Raw genomic sequence first — 25,772 nt, 5'->3', positions numbered from 1 at the left:
CTCGATTTCTTTAAGATTATTAACATACCTATAAAACAAAGCCATTAACTAGACCAGAACTCTCAAAAAAGTGCCAGCAGAGCATACAAGAAGAGTCATGATGCACTAATTTTCAAACTTATTATCATACGCCATGAAAAAAATTCCAGCTGCTAGAACTCTGATGTCAGAGGCTAGAACTCCTCGATTTTTCAAATATTATTGACAAAATTATAAAACGAAGCCATCAACTAAACCAGAACTCTCAAAAAAGTGCCAGCAGAGCATACAAGAAGAGTCATAAACGATAAATTTTCAAACTTAAAAATCACAAGTTACTAAAAAATTTCCAGCTGCTAGAACTCTCATCTCAGGGGCTAGAACTCCTCGATTTCTTTAAGATTATTAACATACCTATTGAACAAAGCCATTATCTAGACCAGAACTCTCAAAAAAGTGCCAGCAGAGCATACAAGAACTGTCATAAACGATAAATTTTCAAACTTAAAAATCACAAGTTACTAAAAAATTTCCAGCTGCTAGAACTCTCATCTCAGGGGCTAGAACTCCTCGATTTCTTTAAGATTATTAACATACCTATAAAACAAAGCCATTAACTAGACCAGAACTCTCAAAAAAGTGCCAGCAGAGCATACAAGAAGAGTCATGATGCACTAATTTTCAAACTTATTATCATACGCCATGAAAAAAATTCCAGCTGCTAGAACTCTGATGTCAGAGGCTAGAACTCCTCGATTTTTCAAATATTATTGACAAAATTATAAAACGAAGCCATCAACTAAACCAGAACTCTCAAAAAAGTGCCAGCAGAGCATACAAGAAGAGTCATAAACGATAAATTTTCAAACTTAAAAATCACAAGTTACTAAAAAATTTCCAGCTGCTAGAACTCTCATCTCAGGGGCTAGAACTCCTCGATTTCTTTAAGATTATTAACATACCTATTGAACAAAGCCATTAACTAGACCAGAACTCTCAAAAAAGTGCCAGCAGAGCATACAAGAACTGTCATAAACGATAAATTTTCAAACTTAAAAATCACAAGTTACTAAAAAATTTCCAGCTGCTAGAACTCTCATCTCAGGGGCTAGAACTCCTCGATTTCTTAAAGATTATTAACATACCTATTGAACACAGCCATTAACTAGACCAGAACTCTCAAAAAAGTGCCAGCAGAGCATACAAGAAGAGTCATGATGCACTAATTTTCAAACTTATTATCATACGCCATGAAAAAAATTCCAGCTGCTAGAACTCTGATGTCAGAGGCTAGAACTCCTCGATTTCTTAAATGTTATTGACAAAGCTATAAAACGAAGCCATCAACTAAACCAGAACTCTCAAAAAAGTGCCAGCAGAGCATACAAGAAGAGTCATGATGCACTAATTTTCAAACTTATTATCATACGCCATGAAAAAAATTCCAGCTGCTAGAACTCTGATGTCAGAGGCTAGAACTCCTCGATTTCTTAAATGTTATTGACAAAGCTATAAAACGAAGCCATCAACTAAACCAGAACTCTCAAAAAAGTGCCAGCAGAGCATACAAGAACTGTCATAAACGATAAATTTTCAAACTTAAAAATCACAAGTTACTAAAAAAATTCCAGCTGCTAGAACTCTCATCTCAGGGGCTAGAACTCCTCGATTTCTTTAAGATTATTAACATACCTATTGAACAAAGCCATTAACTAGACCAGAACTCTCAAAAAAGTGCCAGCAGAGCATACAAGAACTGTCATAAACGATAAATTTTCAAACTTAAAAATCACAAGTTACTAAAAAAATTCCAGCTGCTAGAACTCTCATCTCAGGGGCTAGAACTCCTCGATTTCTTAAAGATTATTAACATAGCTATGAAACAAAGACATTAACTAGACCAGAACTCTCAAAAAAGTGCCAGCAGAGCATACAAGAAAAGTCATGATACACTAATTTTCAAACTTATTATCATACGCCATAAAAAAAAATCTAGCTACTAGAACTCTGATCTCAGAGGCTAGAACTCTTCGATTTCTTAAATATTATTGACAAAGCTATAAAACAAAGCCATTAACTTGCCCAGAATTCTCAAAAAAGTGCCAGCAGAGCATACAAGAAGAGTCATAAACGATAAATTTTCAAACTTAAAAATCACAAGTTACTAAAAAAATTCCAGCTGCTAGAACTCTCATCTCAGGGGCTAGAACTCCTCGATTTCTTTAAGATTATTAACATACCTATTGAACAAAGCCATTAACTAGACCAGAACTCTCAAAAAAGTGCCAGCAGAGCATACAAGAACTGTCATAAACGATAAATTTTCAAACTTAAAAATCACAAGTTACTAAAAAAATTTCAGCTGCTAGAACTCTCATCTCAGGGGCTAAAACTCCTCGATTTCTTTAAGATTATTAACATACCTATTGAACAAAGCCAATAACTAGACCAGAACTCTCAAAAAAGTGCCAGCAGAGCATACAAGAACTGTCATAAACGATAAATTTTCAAACTTAAAAATCACAAGTTACTAAAAAAATTCCAGCTGCTAGAACTCTCATCTCAGGGGCTAGAACTCCTCGATTTCTTAAAGATTATTAACATAGCTATGAAACAAAGACATTAACTAGACCAGAACTCTCAAAAAAGTGCCAGCAGAGCATACAAGAAGAGTCATGATGCACTAATTTTCAAACTTATTATCATACGCCATGAAAAAAATTCCAGCTGCTAGAACTCTGATCTCAGAGGCTAGAACTCCTCAATTTCTTAAATATTATTGACAAAGCTATAAAACGAAGCCATCAACTAAACCAGAACTCTCAAAAAAGTGCCAGCAGAGCATACAAGAAGAGTCATAAACGATAAATTTTCAAACTTAAAAATCACAAGTTACTAAAAAATTTCCAGCTGCTAGAACTCTCATCTCAGGGGCTAGAACTCCTCGATTTCTTTAAGATTATTAACATACCTATTGAATAAAGCCATTAACTAGACCAGAACTCTCAAAAAAGTGCCAGCAGAGCATACAAGAACTGTCATAAACGATAAATTTTCAAACTTAAAAATCACAAGTTACTAAAAAAATTCCAGCTGCTAGAACTCTCATCTCAGGGGCTAGAACTCCTCGATTTCTTTAAGATTATTAACATACCTATTGAACAAAGCCATTAACTAGACCAGAACTCTCAAAAAAGTGCCAGCAGAGCATACAAGAAGAGTCATAATGGATAAATTTTCAAACTTGAAAATCACAAGTTAATGGCTTTGTTTGATAGGTATGTTAATAATCTTAAAGAAATCGAGGAGTTCTAGCCCCTGAGATGAGAGTTCTAGCAGCTGGAATTTTTTTAGTAACTTGTGATTTTTAAGTTTGAAAATTTATCGTTTATGACTCTTCTTGTATGCTCTGCTGGCACTTTTTTGAGAGTTCTGGTTTAGTTAATGGCTTTGTTCAATAGGTATGTTAATAATCTTTAAGAAATCGAGGAGTTCTAGCCCCTGAGATGAGAGTTCTAGCAGCTGGAATTTTTTTAGTAACTTGTGATTTTTAAGTTTGAAAATTTATCGTTTATGACAGTTCTTGTATGCTCTGCTGGCACTTTTTTGAGAGTTCTGGTTAAGTTGATGGCTTCGTTTTATAGCTTTGTCAATAACATTTAAGAAATCGAGGAGTTCTAGCCTCTGACATCAGAGTTCTAGCAGCTGGAATTTTTTTCATGGCGTATGATAATAAGTTTGAAAATTAGTGCATCATGACTCTTCTTGTATGCTCTGCTGGCACTTTTTTGAGAGTTCTTGTCTAGTTAATGGCTTTGTTCAATAGGTATGTTAATAATCTTTAAGAAATCGAGGAGTTCTAGCCCCTGAGATGAGAGTTCTAGCAGCTGGAAATTTTTTAGTAACTTGTGATTTTTAAGTTTGAAAATTTATCGTTTATGACTCTTCTTGTATGCTCTGCTGGCACTTTTTTGAGAGTTCTGGTCTAGTTAATGGCTGTGTTCAATAGGTATGTTAATAATCTTTAAGAAATCGAGGAGTTCTAGCCCCTGAGATGAGAGTTCTAGCAGCTGGAAATTTTTTAGTAACTTGTGATTTTTAAGTTTGAAAATTTATCGTTTATGACAGTTCTTGTATGCTCTGCTGGCACTTTTTTGAGAGTTCTGGTCTAGTTAATGGCTTTGTTTTATAGGTATGTTAATAATCTTAAAGAAATCGAGGAGTTCTAGCCCCTGAGATGAGAGTTCTAGCAGCTGGAATTTTTTTAGTAACTTGTGATTTTTAAGTTTGAAAATTTATCGTTTATGACTCTTCTTGTATGCTCTGCTGGCACTTTTTTGAGAGTTCTGGTTTAGTTGATGGCTTCGTTTTATAGCTTTGTCAATAATATTTAAGAAATCGAGGAGTTCTAGCCTCTGACATCAGAGTTCTAGCAGCTGGAATTTTTTTCATGGCGTATGATAATAAGTTTGAAAATTAGTGCATCATGACTCTTCTTGTATGCTCTGCTGGCACTTTTTTGAGAGTTCTTGTCTAGTTAATGGCTTTGTTCAATAGGTATGTTAATAATCTTTAAGAAATCGAGGAGTTCTAGCCCCTGAGATGAGAGTTCTAGCAGCTGGAAATTTTTTAGTAACTTGTGATTTTTAAGTTTGAAAATTTATCGTTTATGACAGTTCTTGTATGCTCTGCTGGCACTTTTTTGAGAGTTCTGGTCTAGTTAATGGCTTTGTTCAATAGGTATGTTAATAATCTATAATAAATCGAGGAGTTTTAGCCCCTGAGATGAGAGTTCTAGCAGCTGGAAATTTTTTAGTAACTTGTGATTTTTAAGTTTGAAAATTTATCGTTTATGACTTTTCTTGTATGCTCTGCTGGCACTTTTTTGAGAGTTCTGGTTTAGTTGATGGCTTCGTTTTATAGCTTTGTCAATAACATTTAAGAAATCGAGGAGTTCTAGCCTCTGACATCAGAGTTCTAGCAGCTGGAATTTTTTTCATGGCGTATGATAATAAGTTTGAAAATTAGTGCATCATGACTCTTCTTGTATGCTCTGCTGGCACTTTTTTGAGAGTTCTTGTCTAGTTAATGGCTTTGTTCAATAGGTATGTTAATAATCTTTAAGAAATCGAGGAGTTCTAGCCCCTGAGATGAGAGTTCTAGCAGCTGGAAATTTTTTAGTAACTTGTGATTTTTAAGTTTGAAAATTTATCGTTTATGACTCTTCTTGTATGCTCTGCTGGCACTTTTTTGAGAGTTCTGGTCTAGTTAATGGCTTTGTTTTATAGCTTTGTCAATAATATTTAAGAAATCGAGGAGTTCTAGCCTCTGACATCAGAGTTCTAGCAGCTGGAAATTTTTTAGTAACTTGTGATTTTTAAGTTTGAAAATTTATCGTTTATGACTCTTCTTGTATGCTCTGCTGGCACTTTTTTGAGAGTTCTGGTTTAGTTGATAGCTTCGTTTTATAGCTTTGTCAATAACATTTAAGAAATCGAGGAGTTCTAGCCTCTGACATCAGAGTTCTAGCAGCTGGAATTTTTTTCATGGCGTATGATAATAAGTTTGAAAATTAGTGCATCATGACTCTTCTTGTATGCTCTGCTGGCACTTTTTTGAGAGTTCTTGTCTAGTTAATGGCTTTGTTCAATAGGTATGTTAATAATCTTTAAGAAATCGAGGAGTTCTAGCCCCTGAGATGAGAGTTCTAGCAGCTGGAAATTTTTTAGTAACTTGTGATTTTTAAGTTTGAAAATTTATCGTTTATGACTCTTCTTGTATGCTCTGCTGGCACTTTTTTGAGAGTTCTGGGCAAGTTAATGGCTTTCTTTTATAGCTTTATCAATAATATTAATGAAATCGAGGAGTTCTAGCCTCTGAGATCAGAGTTCTATCAGCTGGATTTTTTTTCATGGCTTATGATAATAAGTTTGAAAATTTGTGTATCATGACTCTTCTGGTATGCTCTGCTGGCACGTTTTTGAGAGTTCTGGGCTAGTTTATAGCTTTATTTTATAGCTATGTTAATAATCTATAATAAATCGAGGAGTTCTAGCCCCTGAGATGAGAGTTCTAGCAGCTGGAAATTTTTTAACAACTTTTGGTGTGAAGTTTGAAAATTTATTGTTTATAACTATTCTTCTATGCTCTGCTGGGACTTCTTTGTGAGTTCTGGGCTAATTAATAGCTTTATTTTATAGCTTAGTTAATGAGCTATAAGAAATCGTAGAGTTCTAGGTTCTGAGATTTGAGTTCTAGCTGCTAGAATTTTTTTAAATTACTTATGATGACTAAATTTGAAAATTTATTGATTTTTTCATTTGACTTTTTTTAGGTTTATATGCCAGAACTATCATTATAAAGTATGAGGAACTATAGAACTGAGATACGTGCGTACAGAGAACTCTTTTTTTTTCGCTTTGCTCGAAAATGATCTGCTACCGGAAGTTAGCAGAGCATTATTTCAACTGCGATTTTTTTAGCAAAAACGCCAGAACTATCTTTAAAAAGTATCAGGAACTATAGAACTCTTCTGCATGCGAAGAGAACTCCTTTTTATTTTTGATCTGCTGGCATATGCTCTGCTAAGTTCACGGGCACGGCGCGAAGTAACAAGTTTTAGGATGTCACAATATGGCTGAGCTTTTTAGAATAATAAGAGTCGGCACGGTAGAGAACTGTAAATAATGTAATGTTACTCTTATTCAAAGAAATATCGACCTGTGATCGGTCGATATTTCTTTAAATAGTCAAGCGAAGGTTGCGACTTGCGTGCTTTTAACGTCTCTTTAGTATGTACTTACTACGAGTTACTACTAACCTTAGCGTAGTTCTAGCCTTTAGAACGTATCTGCTAACAACAAAACGTGGATTTTACCTAGCTGATCAGTGATCAAACTACCTTGAAGACTTGAACCGTAATAATATCAGTAGCGACAAAACACTTTGTTACTTCGACAATTTTATCGATCGTAGTGTGATACCTACATAAATCAATGTGGGTCAAGGGTAAACTTTATTTTGTTAGTTGTATTGTATAATGTAACCTACCTATTGTGTCAAATTGAATTATGAAATTGTGATGGTGTTTAAGAGGGCTCTCTCCGTCACTCGCTTCCACTCGCTTCACACAATCGTAGTTCCAATTTCATTTGAATATTAAGCAACCAAAGTCCATGAAATTTTGCAGACATATTCTAGAAACTAATATCTGTGTCTGTGGTGTTTTAGATTTTTCTAAAAATATGTAGTTTTAAAATTACAGGGGCTCAAAGAATTGTATGTAAATTTTTAAGACCGCGTAACTTTGAAACCGAATATTTTAACAGAAATCTGGAAAACCACAGACATAGATATTAGTTTCTAGAATATGTCTGCAAAATTTCATGGACTTTGGTTGCTTAATATTCAAATGAAATTGGAACTACGATTGTATGAAGCGAGTGGAAGCGAGTGACGGAGAGAGCCCTGTTAATATCAATTCAAATATGTACTTACCATGGGCGTATAAATACTCATACTTGCTTAATAAATATGAATAAAAAAGTTACATTTTGGTACGTTTTATCAGCACAATTAGCCTAATAGTAGGAATCTACTTATCTAGCCAATAGGAACACGGATGTGTACCAAATCGCGAAATGCTTTTATGTCTTCGATGGGTGCTTGAATATCCAAAACAGCACCACTCGCCAGGGAGTGAAACAAAATATGGGTTTAGAGATTACTTACTGTTTTTAAGTAACAAACAGTGAAGTAATTTTTAAACTTTTGAACCCCTTGATGCCTCAACTACACAACCAATATCAATTTTTCCATAAATGTTTAACACTAGGTGCACATAAGAGCTGCTGTAGAAGGAAAATTAAAGGGTTTCCACAATGTCGCAGGACAAAACTACCTTTGACAACAACCCAGGGAAAGGACATACTTAGGCTACCTTTTGTCCTGAAAAAAAAACAGAGTTCCCACGGGATTAAAAAAACTTAAAGCACGCCGAAGAAGTCGCAGGCACCATCTATTTGTATTAGATACAGTGATAGCTTGCATCTCGGAGACAGGTATACGGTAGGTACTAGGTACTACTTTGTATTCCGGAAAAAAAGAGTTTCCACGATATTTTTAATTAAAACAAAATTTATGCGGACGAAGTCGCGAGCATCATCTAGTTTTTTGTAAATAAATGTGTTTTCCGTCTTTCTTTCAATCTTCACAGTTGAATCCGTGAACCTTATCAATATGCTACATGGAGTTGGAATCGGAAATCCGGCCACGTTCTGTTATTTAGAGCGATGCTTTAACGTGTTAAAACGTAGGTTTTCCATCCCATTGATAGAAATCGTATGGCAACGCGTCCCATACGTATTCATGACGGCGTAGGTTGGTACCTACGCCACTTTCACCAACAGACGGCACGTCACACGTGACATCGATTTTTGTCCCCATTTTGTATTACCGTCGCAAATATCACGTGGAATTATTTTTAACAACCGGTCTTGTTTTGTACCTACCCGTGCCATAACATACAGCTAGGTAGGGTAATTCCTTTTTCAAACAGGAAGGAATAGGGGTATAGAGCTTGACCATCTCCCACACAACTTCTACTGTGGATAGGTAGGTAGGTACGAGTATGTCGCGCACTCTCCTAAACACAACCATCACAAAGGTAAGAATATCAGAATTTCTTACCTAGGCTATTATTTTTCATAGCTAGATATTCTTTTCATACAAAAATCCTTAAAGATCTGATGGGTATCTTAAAATATTGTTGTCATGAAGAGTTGTAGGATTCTTTTTGAAAGAACACCTGTTCGGTACTGGTAGTATTGCGACAACTATACGTGCCTAGCTCAGTATCGGCGCGGGCGCAAGCGATATGAAACCGGTTCAGTGTGTGCAGAGGCGGGGGAGGAGGAGAGAAGGCTTCGATGGACACCGTTGCCCTAGTGGTACCAAGATATTACCGCTAGTTATTTCTGTTAAAGACCTATTAAGTTATAGAAAATGCACTGCAATAACTGGTTGTAAGTGACAAATTGTATCTGTGTATCTGTCTGTGGCATCGTAGCTCCTAAACGAATGAACTGATTTTAATTTAGTTTTTTTTGCTTGAAAGGTGGCTTGATCGAGAATGTTCTTAGCTATAATAACTTTCTCCTTTATAATATTAGTGTGATTTACCAGAGAATACTGTGAATATGTAAGTTAGTAGGTACTCAGTAACGTACCGAAAGATAACATTATCCATCTTGACGACGATCTAAGCATCAAGTTCTTTCTGTGGCGAGGACGATCTCGACAATATTAGGCTATCCTAATATTTATCCTAATATTTTTTTGTGGGTGACCTATGTCAGCCACAAAAAAATATAAGTCCAAATTGGGGTACAAATACTTGTACCTACTTGAAATATTGCTTTACCTACTACATCTTAATTTTTAAAAGTTTATTTACATTGAAAAGTGCATTTTGTGTCTGCACATATCCTCTAATCAAGCAAGGTTTCAAGTGATAAGCAATAAGTTTAATTGTAGGGGTCTGTATAAATTGTTTTGGCTGCTTTGATAAACAATGAAGTCATCCTTATTTTATGAACATGCTTGTACCTACCTACCACCTATCCACACTTCCACGCTAATATTATAAATGCGAAAGTGTGTCTGTCTGTCTGATTGTCTGTCTGCTAGCTTTTCACAACCCAAAAGCTTAATCGATTTTGATGAAATTTGGTACAGAGTTACCTTACATTCCAAGGAAGGACATAGGCTACTTTTTATCCCGAAAAATCAAAGAGTTCCTACAAGATTCTTAAAGGCTCATCCGCTTAACCGATTCATATGAAACTAGAGGATGCCCGCGGCTTCGCTCGCCTGGATTTCGGTTTTTTAAATCCCGCAGGAACTCTTTGATTTTCCGGGATAAAAAGTAGCCTATGTCCTTCCCCGGGATGTAGTCCATGTCTGTACCAAATTTCATCAAAATCGGTTCAGCGGTTGGGCCGTGAAAACGTAGCAGACAGACAGACAGACAGACAGACACACTTTCTCGCATTTATAATATTAGTATGGATTTGGTACAGACGTAGCTTGCATCCCGGAAATTGACATAGGCAACTTTTTATCCCGCAAAAGTTTTGTCACGTGATTTAAAAGAGGACTATTTTTTTTTCACTGCAATCAAACCCGTTGACAATCTGCAATTAGCCGGGGTAGACGAGAGGAGACCCATGTTTAGCAGTGGTTCGACTGTGGATTGTGACTACTGATGTAATAAAATATAGTAAACGGGTATAAACTTAGATACCTAAGAAATAAAAAGCACGCTCTGTTCATGAAGTTATAGTAACAACTTACCTACCTAGTAGGGTAAGTGCGTGGAACTGAATAATCAATATTGGTCTAGACTTGTGCCTTTTTGTCTAGACTTTAGACGAAATATGTCTATTTCAATATCACATGAAGTTAAATTATAGAGAAATCACCCATATTAACTTCAATAAATTTAAAAGGTGGTACACCGTACGTGTACGTGATACATAGGCGTATGTAACACAGCAAACATTACACACCTATACTTAACATACGTAGTAGTTTTGGTTTGCATTTCAATTATTAGGTAAGCCGTAAGAGCTATATCTGGCAAACCAAATTTTAAATATTTCGAGTTCTTTTAGGTAGGCACCTAACAAAATCGTGATTCCTGAATGTTCTGATCAGAAGAAACAAGGGCGAAAATAGGATTCCGCCATCTCTAATATTTGATGACGTCACGTAAACATACCAACCTACTTTTAATCTATGCACTTTCCCGGTTTCTAAATAAGTCACCAAATAAAATGAAATGGTTGAATTTTAATTTTGTTTTATTTATTCAAAAAAATGTATTTCCAAAATTTTGGTGTAGATAATCATAAACTCATTTGAGCTTTCCCGTAGGTACATCAGTGGTTTACCATATTTAAATCGAGTGGTAGCTCAATTAAATAACAGTAGTTGCATTTGCATTTACTTAAGAACTAAGTGGAACTACTTATAAATTATGTGTACCTAATTAATAACCAACAAGCGTATTTAATGTTTTATTATTTTATCTTTTATCATAAAATTTTCTCTTTCGTTTCAGGTTCTAGGCATTTTATGCATGGCGTTAGGAACACCATGGGCATCCGCGTGGTTTGTCTTTGTTGCAGTCACGTCATTCATTACGACTCTCATGTGGAGTTTCGTCTATTTCCTCAGCATCAGAGAAGCGCTCAAGATACCTATTAACTGGGTACTCTCTGTAAGTTATACTTTGAAATTATTTATAATATTATTTATGTAATAACATACTTTATTGCTACAAAAAAAAACTTAAATGACAGGTTACAAAATTTAGACCTTTTAGTAAAATATTTATTTTATTTATATTTACTAGACCCGTGTTCAATAATGGGCTGGTAATGGGTTGATCATGATGATGATGATACATAAGTGTAATTTATACCAAAAACCTAAAAGAGCCTAGAAATAAGCCCTGAGCAACACCTAGGTAGGAACCATTCGGTGATCCGGGAAACTTCACATTGCGAGTGTCATAAACATGCTTTAAACTTTGCATATATTTTTAGAACAATTTACCTTAAGATAATAAGTAATATTTATAGTCAAGTTCGGTCTCTCGCATTCTCTACAAGTACCTACCCTAGTATATTATATATCAGTCACATTTCAGTCATGGGACACCAAATTGAACAGTTTGTGATAATGGACAACAATTCGTTATTTTCAATTTTGTTTTAAATTTTTACAGGAACTCATCAGCACGAGTATAGAGACGCTGTTCTACTTCATCGCATTCATTGTGATGTTCACAACCCTTTATGGCAACTATGGCCGCAATGTCGCCGCTGCTGTAAGTATAAAGTTTATCAATATCAAAGCTTGTATCAAAGATAATTTAAAACTCCACATAAAATTCATACATTCGTAATTTAAAAAGTCAAGACAACTTGAGAACGCTTATGTGTGACACACGTGCGCGTAATGGCACGGAATACATATGGACTACATAGATAGGTGGGACACTAGGTGTTTACGCATCTTTGGATAAAATGACACCTTTGGCATGCTTCAAAATATAATGGCCAGTGCCCTGTTACCTATAAAACTCGTTAATTACGTGTAGGAAAGGAGAAACTGATTGACTAACACATTATCAACGACCATCCGGGATACGGACAAAGACATTTTATGTTGAAAAATCAAAGAGTTCCCATGGGATTAAAAAAAACTAAATTGTCTCACCTGCGTGCGCATCAATTAGTATAATACCTAGTTATAAGTTTCACAATTAGTATACATCTAACCGTGCACAGTGCACACTTCTTAGATATATTATGAATAATTATAATATTTTAAAGAATTGAGCGAGGCAATTTTAATTTACTGTCATAGATTTAACTTATGCTTGGCTATATTTTTAACTACATAATGAACTTTTTTCGCTTCAGGTTTTCGGTATATTCAACACGCTGGCGTACGCAGCCAGCTCCTACTTCCTGTACCAGGAGCACAGGACCAGCAGCAGTCCGGCGGGCACGGCGTGAAAGAATTGGGCTGCACTGGCTCATCGTCAGAACAATAAATAATTGTTGTTTTTAATTTTATTACACGAAAACTTTATCTTTTGTACAGTCGTTGAATGCAAATTATAATAAATAATTTTATTTTCGACGAATATTGTCAAAATTAATTTTATCCTAAACCTACGTTTAGAGACAATCTAATATATTTCAAAGTTTAATATTATTTTATATTGTATTGTATAGGTGATAAGTAAAAATTTAACGGCCATAAATTGAATGGGCACTGTATTTTTTTTCTATCATTATTTGGGTCAAATTATTTCCTATGTATCGTTTCTACCTCCATTAAATTATGTAGGTATGTGCATTGATTTTCTTGCTTGTATTTTATATTTGTATATGTATTTTTTATATACTACTATTTAAAGGGACAATGCTTGTATTATTTTACCTAGACGGTATAAGAATTGAGTTATTAAGTAGTAAGTCATACCTGCAGTTCCAAAAGCAAGTATAAGCTGTTATGATGCGTATAGCTGTTATATTATTATTTTGAAGGAGACATGATGTAAGCCATTATGGAATTAAATTTATACGTGTCCACTGTCCATATACTTAACAAATATTAGGTGACTGAGATTTATATTCATTAAGTGAAAATGGGATGTGTTTGTGGTCTGATGTATCATTTGCATGTATTATAATTACATTAAGATAATATCTCAATTTTCACTGTAGGTATTATTAAGTTAATTACGACATTCGGTGTTTATTGCTAATTTTATGTACCTAGGTATTTGTGTCAACCATTGTGAGTGCACGATGGATCATACCTGTAAGTAGGTAGTTATTGCATATTTTTTGTTAATAAAGCTAGTCTAATTGTAAAACTCTGTATAATTTCAAACTTTTCTATATTATTTTTGTTCGTCTAGTTTAAATAATTTCATTTTGTATCTAAAACTTAACATTTCTCTATGTGAAATATAAATTTTACGCACCATGATATTATGTATCTAAGATACCTATCGATAACTCAGACATAACACGTTAACAAGATAACTCAAGTTTTGTAAGTAAAGGACATTTTCTAAAGCTTCTAGATGACACGGGCTATAAAATACAGATAGGTACACATACAAATTTTTGAACTTGTGTAATTTTAAATCTACACATTTTTATGGGAATCTGTGGATAACGGGCATAGATATTGTTTCTAGAACGTGTCTAAAATTTAATTAAGTTAAACGAGAATCAAACTACGTTTGTATCTGTTTTTGTTGTTGGATGCATAACATCATTAACATTAATTTATGATGGTACCTGCCATCTGCAAATTCCACAGCTATCCACCTTATACTTTGCACTACCAACTACAAAAATATAATTAAGTCACATCTTTGTGCACTGCAAATTGGCAGTTAAGTATGATATGAGTAAAGCAAATAAAATTCATAAGTAATGTTATCGATATGATTTTTCTTAAAAGTAAAAGTAAAGTTTCGTAAAGAATTGGACAATCACAGAGATTGGGGCCCAGTAGGTATTACTATGAATTATGTATAAATAGGCTGCGATCTAGTTATAAACGGTACTTTGACTTTGCTCAGACTTAAGTTTCAGTTAAAACTATAGGTACCAATGATATAACGATATAACGTTACAGTGCCAAGCATAGCTCAAGGCACCAAACAAAAGACTGAGCAAAGACAAAGAACGCTTTATAGATCTCGGCAAAAGTGTGGCCCATACACGGACATCTTAAGGTGTTGATCTTTGAACAGCAATAGGCCACGAAAAAAATTATGTAACGATTATAAGTACAACACCGTAAGTACCTACAGGGACACCGTAAGTAACTGCAAGAAGTTGACAATTCAACAACAATCAGTAAATCAACCATTATGACAGTATGGTCTAAAGACCAAACAAGTTTGTTAAAAATGGCAACTATAACGGTTGTTAGGTGGTTTATTTAAAAATATCGATGTTATTTTGAAAAGAAAATTGAAAGTTTAATATGTCAAGATTTTTCATTAATTAGAAAGGTGCATACAAGATTTTTACCGTAAGTAGGTACCTACTTTGTGTAATTTTTATATTCTTTACGACTTTTTTATAAAGTTAAGTAACTATAAAAGTTGTGCAGTTGTTGTTAAATTATGAAATACGAGTATGTAAGTGAATTTCGTACTAAGTACCTTATGTCAGAGAGTAAAAGGTTATAATTTATAAATTATAATATTATACACAATAGTTTAATTTAACTAATATGTAAAGGTTTAATAAACACGTGTTAACATTTATTTGTCTTTATTTCCTTCAAAAGTACAAACCCAATATTGAAATGTGAAATGAAGTTAAAGTATATTATATTTGACCAATAATTAATACACACAAAAAGTAAAAACCTATCTAAAAAAGAAAAAACTACCTAATATCGATTTCTTACAGCCAAACTACAAAAATTAAGATAGGTAGGTACCTCAACATCGACTTACATTACTTCGACGCTGACTTTCGCGTCGTCGATATTGACTTTCGTTGCCTCGACACCGAACATCGTTATCTCGATGTCAACCATCGTGTTTTCGACATCTACCTTCGTTACCTCGATACCGTATCTTGAAGTTAACTTTCGTTACCTCAAAGTAAATCTTCGTGTTTTTGACATCGAAATTCGTGTTTTGACGGCGAGATCGAAAATGCTTTTCCCACTATCCATTTTCGTTGCCTCGACATCGTTCGCTACGTTGAAGTTGACCTTCGTTACCTCTATTCTCTATATCGACTTTTGTTGCTTCGACGTCGGCCTTCGTTACGTTGACATCGAAAATCTTTTCCTCGATGTTGATTTTCGTCAACTTACCATCGAAGTTTGCAACTTTTAGACCATCGTTGTTTGCTCAATTTTCGATGACGACTTTATTTTTTAAGGTTCCGTACCTCAAATGCAAAAATGGAACCCTTATAGGATCACTTTGTTGTCTGTCTGTCCTGTCTGCATGTCCGTCAGTCGTGTCTGACACGAAAACCTATAGGATACTTCCCGATGACCAAGATCATGAAATTTGACAGGTAGGTAGGTCTCACAGCACAAGTAAAGGAAAAAATTCGAAAATCGTGAATTTGTGTATTATACCACAAAAAATAATTAAAATGTATTCATGAACAAATAATTAGTATTTTCAATTTTCAAAGTAAGATAACTATACCAAGTAACTAGGCTATTATTATAATTATGTAAGGGCTTTACCTGTAGGTAGGTACATTCTAAAACAGATTTTTATGCATAACAATTTTTGATTTATCGTGCGAAATGTCGAAATAAATGCCCGAGTACGGAACCCTCGGTGTGCGAATCTGATTCGCATTTGGCCGGTTTTTTATTTATTTAGGTATTAATTTTATTGAAAAATACCTCTTAAACTAAGCACAGTTTTTTATAAATCAGCATTAAACAAACACGGTCCAAAACAAAAAGGTCGGAATCGAATCTCAGACCTCCCAAGTAGGACGCCAACAATGACTAGCAACGGTTTTTAGATTAATTATATTTATTTACAACTCGGTACGGTAATAGGTATTGTTTTCGGTTCATAGGAATTCGGGGAAAACAAATAAAACTGAAGGATGTGCACCTAAATACTTATATAAAGTAATTCAGAGAGCTTGCACTTCGATGTTATTCCTATAAACGTCTGACGTTAATCGTTCGCATGCGCCAGTGACTCAGGTCCTCGGGCTGAGACGTGGGTGCAGCCGCTCCACAGAGTAAAGTCGCGAGTAACCGTCCAGTCGTGTTAGTGTGCTGTTCCTACTTTTTATTTATAATCGTTTCAACCAGCTGGTAGCAGATAAGAAATCGTGAGTTTGTTTTAGCACTTTATATCTCCTTTACACTAAATTGACAGCGTAATATGTATACATACCTACTGATTATTTATTAGTTTATTACTCACAGTTATATTTGAAACACGCCTCTGAGTCACGGTGTTTTGAAATACATATTATTATGTATATACGATTATTGTTGAGATTTTCTTAAAAAAATGTATTGAGCAATTAAGAGCAGTGGAAATTATTCCTATTTAAGGTTAATTATGTTTTTATTTCAATGCCTATATCACTCTATATATAAATTTTTAGTTATTGCGATCTAGGAACATAGTCGTTGGTTAGCCTGCCTATAGGTTTTTGATTTCGAATGAATACGGCTTAATTAATGCTTGCATATTCAATTATGCTAGCATGTTAGATATCACTTTATTTATATTTACGTCACGGGAGTAGAAAATAATAATTTGATTTACGCATATAAGTAGGTAGGCTATCGTGTTAACAAGTGTAAATTAAAAATTTATAACACCCCTGACAAGTGAAGGTTACAGTAACTAGAAAAGAGCTGATAACTTTCAAACGGCTGAACCGATTTTCTTGGATTATAGCTAAGAACACTCTCGATCAAGCCACCTTTCAAACAAAAAAAATTAAATTAAAATCGGTTCATCACTTTAGGAGCTACGATGCCACAGGCAGATACACAGATAAACAGATACACACGTCAAACTTATAACACCCCTCTTTTTGGGTCGGGGGTTAAAAAAGCAATGATAACCTAGTGGTTCAGACTTCAGACGTCGGCCTCCACTTCTATTCCAGAGGTCGGGGGTTTTAACCCTTAATTTTTTATGCGTTACTTATGTGCGTTTTAAGCATTTAAAATATCACTTGCTATAACGGTGAACGAATACATCGTGAAGAATTCTACTATGCCTATGCTAAACTCTGTGACTAAGCCCTTCTCACTCGGTATTGACTATTAAGTCGGCGATGGGCTGATAATAATGATGAATTATTATTTTGGTAATCGCAATTATAAAGGTTTGCATCATGGTGTATCGTAAAATACGTAATAAAGTGAACGAGCTCAAAATAGCCGTTTTCCCTGTTCCGATGTCGCAATTTTATGGAACGTTTTTATCCTCAAACCCGTGAATTAGGTCGGTATGTTGGTACCTACCTAACCTATTCTATCTACTCAGCTTCATCGAAGCGCTAACTCGTTGGCGGGTGCTGTTTTCACAGATGACGGAAACAAGTTTGGAATTACGCCTATATTTGGCAAAAGGATTTTTTTACACAAACATTTGAAATTATTATGAAGTAAAGCGTTACATAAAGCTGTTTATTTTTCAATTTTCTAGTTTTTTATATAGTTTATTTTAAGCACGAAGTTGCCATATTTGCCCTAAATTAAAATAGAGATTATTCAAGAGCCTTATCTTTTAAATTAAATACAATTTTACTATATTGCTTTAAGTTAAGGCATAAGGATAAATATTATTATTGTCTACTTTTCTGCGTACATCAAAGAACTTTTATATTTTTCGATTCCTATGAAACATTGTGCTCTTTGTTGTATTTTGGGAAATGAAGTAAGTGTTTCCATTAAATGTGCAGTTTATTTATTCGCGGCAGCAGCCGTGCAGGCGACCTCGGCACACAAACCTTGCGGTCGCCAACACGTCGACCTAGCAAGCCGTTTTCGGTGATGATACACCATTTCCCTTTCCACTGGTTCTTTTTCACGATTGATGTGGGCAGACCTTGAAACTGTGTGACGAGGATCTTGACTTAGGAGACGTCATAGAGATGAAATTCACGTGAACCTCCTAATCAAAAAAGGTTTTACAAATCGCACCTTTAGAATTATAGGAGGATTTCGAGTTTGAGTGATAATATGACTTTGGACGACCTTTTCCATCGACTCGTATTAGCATAGAAAGAGACAAATTTTGTCCTCTTTCTACGCGCTACAAAGGGTCTCTATTGTATTATGAGTCGATCGATGAATATGGTTATCCAAAGTAATTTTATCACTCAAATTCGAAATGCTTTGAATTAGTTTTCTATAATTGTAAAGATGCGGTGGCTCTTCTAACATCAATGGTGCGAAATGATGAAAATATAAACCTTTTTTCCATTGGAAATAAGTTCAGATTTTGATTCAGTGGTCATAGTAACAAACGTCTGGATGTAAAAACATAAGTATTTTGCTCAGAAGTGTAATTACATCATTTTATTCGCTAGCTCCTCATGAGACAATATATTATCATTCCAGCTGCAGTCATGTCGCACTCGGTCACAATCACGAGGACAACCACTACGACATCTGGCAGCACATTGTTCGTTAACACCGGTTATCTGGGCACCTTCCCAGGGCTATTGAAACTCGCGCAACTGGTAATCATACTTTATTATTACTAAAGCTAAACATTTTTTAGGATTTATCATCACCAGAGAAAAAAGAAATCCTTATAATATAATGTCACTTCGTTGTCTGTCTGCCTGTCGTTTCTGTCAAGACTCGTCAAGGGAATCGAAACTCATAGGCTACTCCCCGTAGACCTAGAATCATGTGGCAGCTCCCACTATCTTTTAGCACAAGTAAAGGCGAAAATCTGAAAACCGTGAATTTGTGGTTAAACATCACAAAAAAAGTTAAACAGTGTTATTTCTTGTATGATGGTGAGTAGCCCTTCCTGTGCGAGTCCAACTCACACTTGACTGTGTTTAATTATGATTTCGATATGAGTCCGGCCCACTATGAATCGGTCCGATAAACGCTGTAGCGCAGCAGCAGCGCGGAACCGGCCTGGAAGAATAAAATTGTATCTACTCTGTACTTATCACTCAGAGTATTTCCTTACTCCGTGATATCACCCCTGCCCAGCCACAGCTCTCATTGGTACTCAGCAACACAGCCACACACACAGCAGGACACGTAACATTGTAAGTCAAGGTTTGTGCGTTCGGTTAGAATTGCCTTCAACTGGCTTGGGATTAGGCTAGATCAGTCTGACATGGCCCTATAGTTAACAGAGCATACCGACGACCTGAAGCAGAAAATCGCTGCTTGGAGGAACTCATGAACTCAAGGGACAATACTTGGAAAGAGTCGAGCGCTTTAAACAAAATTGTCTTTTCTCGAGTGTTAAAAAACTTTCTACAAAAGAGAGTGGACATCCAGTCTTTTGCAGAGCAGTCTTGTCTACTTCTCAATGGCTGAGTACGACCGACCTCGTCGCTTCTTGGTGAAGCGTGTGTAAAGGATAGATGACGCTGTACCTCAGTAGATCTGATGAACCTGGCCGCCAGGGCTACTTTTTGTCCACGTGCAACATTTTGAGGGGTGGTCAGAATCGATACATAGTCGATCTATTAAATAAATTGTCTACGACGCGACATCTAAAACGCTTAGACAAAATAGATATCTCTAACTATACAATACACATACATCTCTTTTCTAAAGTGATATTCTGCAGTGATCGCTTAACCTCTTAGCAAAATTACGATAATGGATGATAGATAAATGATGACTAAGACGTACCTAGGTATAATGGTGGTTTACTGACTGTTTATCATCTTTAGTGAGTCAGGATGAATGGCAGATAAATTGATACATATCGATATCAGTAGCAGGGTACACTACACTTAATTCACTCTGAGTAGGTAGGTACAGTTTACACAGTCTACAATGTTTAATTAAAATAGGTATATTCTCGTACGTCCTTTACCTACATATAATGAGTAGGTATATATAATTCCTTGCGATTATACTTTAAAGTACTTGAATGTGATGACAGAATGATGTCACCGCCGCGCTCGCGTCACCATCATAGTTTTTGCGGCCAAGAGTGAAACTGTGAACAAAGACAAACACACGAATCACGGTACAATCGGGAAAGAATAGCGGCAAGGCATTGATTTAATGTTAATCTGTATTAAGTAAATTAAAATATTTCGAGTGGATTATTCAAATTTATTTTCGCTCCGTATCTAATCTACTTATTAATTTTATCATACAGATATGCCAATTTATGGATATTAACAGTGACGGATCATGATTTTCTGAGGCCCAAGACGCCACTTAATCTGGGGGCCCCCATAAATGTAACTCTGTGATAAATCTTATGTACGGTCGGCCTCAGAATTCGAGTAGCAATTCGGCAAAACCATTGCATCAAAAACCTGTCGCACTTATGACTTTTTCTATAAACACGCCACATACACCTAACCGAAGTGCATAACCGTCGCGTGCGAATATGAACGACTTACGGCCTTTGACTGTACAAGTACCTAAATGTAACTGGACGATACTTACCTAAATACCTACCTGTTGATTTGAGATTTGACTAAAAAGGGATTTTCTAAGATTTCTAAGGGCCCTTAGAATCGGAGGGGTCGGTCGTGCGCTACAGGGTTAATCCACCACTGATACAAATATTTTATGTGATAACAGTACCATTGGAACATAATACTTATGTATTTACATTTGCCTAAAATGCCTAAATAGTTTTATTTCCCCTAAGTCTTTCCGTTTCTTTGCGAGGAAATTACTAAAATACCTACTTATTAAATGAAACATCGATAGGTGCCTACTGCCTGAGTTCCATCATCATGATAGGTACCTACTTTCAAAAGAATATTCCACTCAAATATCCAAATTCGATCTCTACATTTGCTCTATTTTCGTCTTACGTATCGTAAATTATTACGCATTCGTAACGCTGCTGCGTTGCACTGAAGTCTGAACACTGAACAGTGAGTAGGTAGGCACCTAGCTTACATATAGATAATGCGGTACTGAAACTGCGTAGCAAAGAACCATTGGTGATAAATCTCATTCAGTTTACTGTTTAATTAATAAGTGAGTAGGTATTCTTTTATTGTTCGTTAAATTATAAATTAGTTCTCAGAGATTTTACATAAAAAAGATTTTCAGGTGGGCGTGCTCAAGACTAGGGAAAATATTAGGAACATATTTTCATCAGACATTAAGTTTGTATAGTAAAATTAGAGTTTTTAAGAAGATGATAATTATTTCTTATTTTTATACCGAAAAAACCTAAACCTGCCTATAAACCTGCAACGCCCACTATTTTTTAAAGTTAAAGATAGAGCACGTGGAACAAAAATAAAAGAGGCAATAGGTATGCCTTCTCTGGTTGCATAGACGGCAGATAATTTCGGGGGAAAATGCTTCGTTTGCTACAGGAAAACAAAAATTCTACACGTGTGATATCACGTGTTCTAATGCTCCGGCTACACGCTCCGTCTTGTCTGCGCAGTTAAAACTGCACAGGAAAAACCGATCTGCGCAGTCCAATCTTTAGCAGCTGTCGGAACTGCACAGGATACCGTTTTGCCGTCCACACGCAGAAACTGGCGTGTGCAGGTACCTAAGCTCTCAGGCAAGACGGAGCGTCTAGTCGGAGCTTTATTAATCAATGTCATGTCCACTAGCAAAAACCTTGCAAAAAGTAGGTAGATACTTAGCTCTGGCAAGTCTTTGTTTAACACGCAGCAAGTCAATCTTTATTTCAGTTCCATTGTAAAGTAACTTCCGCAATTTGTTGCAGAGTGAGTTCTGCAAGTTATATTGCTATTAGTCACTTTGTTTACATGTTATGTACTTTCGTTTCAGTTGCTGGGTGCAGCATGTGTGGGCGTCGTGGGCTACTACTTGGAGCCAGGCTACACGCGGTACAATGGCCAGAAACCTGAACTGTTCTACCTCCTAGTGGCGGTAGCGTTCCTGATTGGCACATTTTGCCTGTTGCTTTCGTGTTTGATATCGCTATCAACGGCTACTATGATATCAAGAACGATGTATGTGAGTATCGATTTTTTTCTCTTTTTTATCATTCAAATCATATTTTAAATAAAAAAGGTTTACAAAAATAAAATAACAGCGATATATACGATTAAATTGGTTTCACTAGAAGCAGAGTAGATAAGCTTTTGGTGGTCAAGGCTCCAGAGGAACCTCCTCACAACGACTCCTCACAAGAACTACCTATTTACTGCCTTCTTCTAATCCTCCGTTTGATCCAACAGTATCGATCATTATTATTATTAGAATTCTCTTATAAGACTATTATAAGAGGCCTATGGTTAGGTAGGTAAGAGAGCCCGCTGTGCTGCTACCATCTTGTATTGCCGCTTACCACTATTGTTCAGGGAAAGGGTTGTCATCAAATAAAAAGAAGCGAAAGCTATACTAATGCTTGATCTAGCTAGACGGATAATATTCGCATTGTAACTTACTTTTATTTACCTTACGATTTTTTTTTTTTTTTTGTATTTTCAGGAGGTCGTTTACCACGGGATAGCCTTTGTAATGTACCTAGCAGCAGGACTTACACTAATGATAGAAGTAAATCATCAAAAGAGTAGTTATCGAAGAGACTTTGAGCCTTATTTAGCTGCAGCGGTAAGAATATTCTTCTAAGATTTAATCTTATAACTTTTATCATACTACTTTAGTTTTTAAGATTGACCCCGTCACTAAATTGGTCCAAAACTGATAACTATGACGGCCCCCATTAGCTTACTTTTTAAGCTAAAAAACTCGTATATAAATTCGTAAATATTCGTACTCTACTCAATGAGCTCTAGAAAATGATACCCCACATGCTAGGGTAAGAAATCTTTTTCTGGATCCTTTTTCATGTAGGAGAGCCCTCCTGAAAATTCCTCCCTCTAATTCAATATTTGGATTTGGGTCAGCCAAATTCGAGTACAATACCAAAATATCAGGTTTGTAACTAATTTCGTCTACGAGCTAAATAACCAAGACATGCGGACAGACAGACGGACAGCAGACATACATTAATAGAGCTCCGTTTTACCCTTTAGTACAAATTACCTACCAATTAGTTAACTGTAGCTATCAGGCTAGGTATGTGGAATCAGGCACCAACACGACCGTAGCTAGAGAGATGTGGATGTGGGTTCCAATCTCGCCGCTTTGGTGTTTTTGTTCGGTTGGTTGGTTCACAGCCAGCTATTATTAGATAGGAACTATCTTATATTAATTATTATTATACATATTATACGTACCACAGGCACAGATATTTGTTTCTAGAATATGTCTGCGTTTCTTGGACTTTGATTGCTTGATATTCAAATGAGAATAGGGCTACGATTGTGTGGAGTAAGCACGGAGTAAGTGACGGAGAGAGACCTGTTAAACTTAGAATGGAGAATCATTTCAGTAAATATTTTTTATTGAGTAGGTAAAATCCAGAAAAAAAACTATTTATTGTTGATAAAACCCAGAAAAACGCTCCAAAATTACATTGAGAAAATGCTTAGTCGATTGATATATTATGTAAATCTAGATAGACCCTTTTGAGTTTTGCTATTTTGAATTTTTCACATTTCAGGTAATGGGTTTGGTGATGGCGGTTCTGTACTTGATAAGTACCTTCTTGGCGAATCGTTCCTATCGAGGCATTTGAACTTCTACGTTTTAATAAATACAGGAGAAGCATTTTAATTTTTTTAAATTGTACAAACTTGTTTTTTGTCAGATTGCATTTTAAATTTTTTCTACATGATACCTTAGTTTATAAGAATTGTAGTAAAGTATTTGATTTTATTTGCCATCAGCTGGGGGAAAAACCGGCCAAGTGAGAGTTAGACTCGCCCAGCAAGCGTTCCGTAGCCTGCAAAGAAATATATACAAAAATAATTATTTGATTAAAATAGTAGTTTTTCCGTCTCAAAAACGCGTCCTTTTTGCGACTACTACAGTTTGTTTGTAAAAGTTTAGTGCTGATTTCTAAAAATATGATAGGAACTGGTAGTAGACTTCCTTTAATTTTTTCTGTAAAGTTCCAAAATAACTAACTCGAATTGGTAAAATTTTAAATAAATTTCCTACATATTTTACACATTTTAGATTTCTCGCATTGCGAACGTCGGGGATGGACGTAATATTTTTATCATAAGTCAATATCAATATAGGGGACTTAAAAAAAGTTAAAAAATCTAGGTATTTGAGAATCTCTAAATGAAGCCCTTTCATACTTATTATAAATTTTATAATAAACCACTTGATTTAGTAACTCGATTTTTAAATCTCGACCCCTTCTCTAACAAATAATACTTAAATAGATAATATTTTTTGAATTGTTTCATTTGCAATAATTGTTTCAGGGGCATGTATTATAAGTATATTATATAATAGAAAACAAGTCAGTAGTTACTGAAATGAACATTGTGACAGACGGAAGGACGAACTTAGTTGCTCCGTACCGTAGAATAAGAGATTCATTTTAGGGGTCCATGCCCGAAGGGTGCCAACGGGACCCTATTGCTAAGCCTCCGCTGTCCCACAGTCCGTGGCCGTTCGTCTGTCTGTCAGCGGGCTGAATCTCCTGAATCGTAATAGGTAGAGGGTTGAAATTTTCACAGAATGTGCATTTCTATTGCCGCTATAACAACAAATAATAAAAAATATCAAAATGGGCGTCATGAAAATTAAAAAGTGTTTTTTCATTATAAACATAGCTAATCTCTAAGTTCTATTTCCGGTACGATTTTGGCATGGAACCCTAAATAGAAAGAAGATTTTAATCGATGCGTTTTTACATACTTACCTACCTACCTACAGTAGGTATATCTATGATATTTTTTGGAACAATTGTTTTTTTACGAGATTAATCTATATCTATACTTATTTGGTAGATACCTATACGAATATTGAATTCGTATAAAAATTTTATTCTTGGACCCGTTCTCTTTTACTCATATCGACCGACGGCTTAGAGTGAAAACCTCGTAAGTGTAAAAGAAGTAACTTTTCAGGAGGAAGAAAAAACTGCGTGCTGTAAAATTAGAAGCGAGTATTTACGAGTTTCTCATTTAATGTCATAGATGGCGTTACGAGTATCGAATGAACAAATTAGTCAGATCGATGTGCGTTGCGAGGTTTTCTTCCTAGAAACGCAATAAAATAAATTTGAGCAAAAATGCATTCCCGAGGTTTTCACTCTAAGACGACGATATGAATTCAATATAAAAATTCGATATTTTTCTATATTAACGAGTTTATATTGTACTAGAATAGAAATAAAATGGACAACTTTGGATGTAGCTTATTTTTGTAAGCTTTTCTATTTTATGCAACATTGGATATTTCACTTGCCGTACTAGCAATCTATCGATTTTATTACATAAACTAATTAGGTATCTTTTATGTACTAAGCTAATTAATTACGTGCCTATTTTAAATATTTGCATTTTATCGATTTCGTTGCGACTGGGACTATTACGACTTAATTATTCCGCTCCATTTATTTCACTGTTGTTGTAAGTTGTAACTTACCGTCATACATAAATGCTCGAACGTTTCTAAAAAGTTCATTCAATCAT

At 35.3% G+C, this 25,772-nt stretch overlaps 2 protein-coding genes and 1 long non-coding RNA gene across 3 annotated transcripts in view; 2 read left to right on the top strand and 1 right to left on the bottom strand.

Moving 5' to 3' along the window:
- The window catches only part of LOC123880880 (CKLF-like MARVEL transmembrane domain-containing protein 4), a 37,703-nt gene extending 22,852 nt beyond the window's left edge, over window positions 1-14,851 (top strand). Inside the window, exons 2-4 of the mRNA XM_045929255.1 lie at window positions 11,102-11,260; window positions 11,771-11,872; window positions 12,471-14,851. Of these exons, the coding sequence (XP_045785211.1) occupies window positions 11,102-11,260; window positions 11,771-11,872; window positions 12,471-12,566 (357 nt within the window). The 3' untranslated portion in view covers window positions 12,567-14,851. The remainder of the gene's footprint in view (window positions 1-11,101; window positions 11,261-11,770; window positions 11,873-12,470) is intronic.
- On the bottom strand, window positions 7,352-23,772 carry LOC123880889. Its single transcript, XR_006799361.1, has 3 exons — window positions 23,537-23,772; window positions 21,463-21,466; window positions 7,352-7,402 (listed from the first exon to the last, which is right to left on the bottom strand). It is a non-coding gene; the product is annotated as an uncharacterized LOC123880889 (long non-coding RNA).
- On the top strand, window positions 16,269-23,925 carry LOC123880881. Its single transcript, XM_045929256.1, has 5 exons — window positions 16,269-16,412; window positions 18,670-18,791; window positions 22,036-22,224; window positions 22,702-22,824; window positions 23,780-23,925. The coding sequence occupies exons 2-5, from the start codon at window positions 18,678-18,680 to the stop codon at window positions 23,852-23,854; spliced, it is 501 nt and encodes a 166-aa protein (XP_045785212.1). The 5' UTR covers window positions 16,269-16,412; window positions 18,670-18,677; the 3' UTR covers window positions 23,855-23,925.
- Window positions 23,926-25,772: the final 1,847 nt, after the last annotated feature.

This window comes from Maniola jurtina, chromosome 3, assembly GCF_905333055.1.
Source record: "Maniola jurtina chromosome 3, ilManJurt1.1, whole genome shotgun sequence".
Classification (NCBI taxonomy): domain Eukaryota; kingdom Metazoa; phylum Arthropoda; class Insecta; order Lepidoptera; family Nymphalidae; genus Maniola; species Maniola jurtina.
This window is presented reverse-complemented; position numbering and strand designations above follow the sequence as displayed.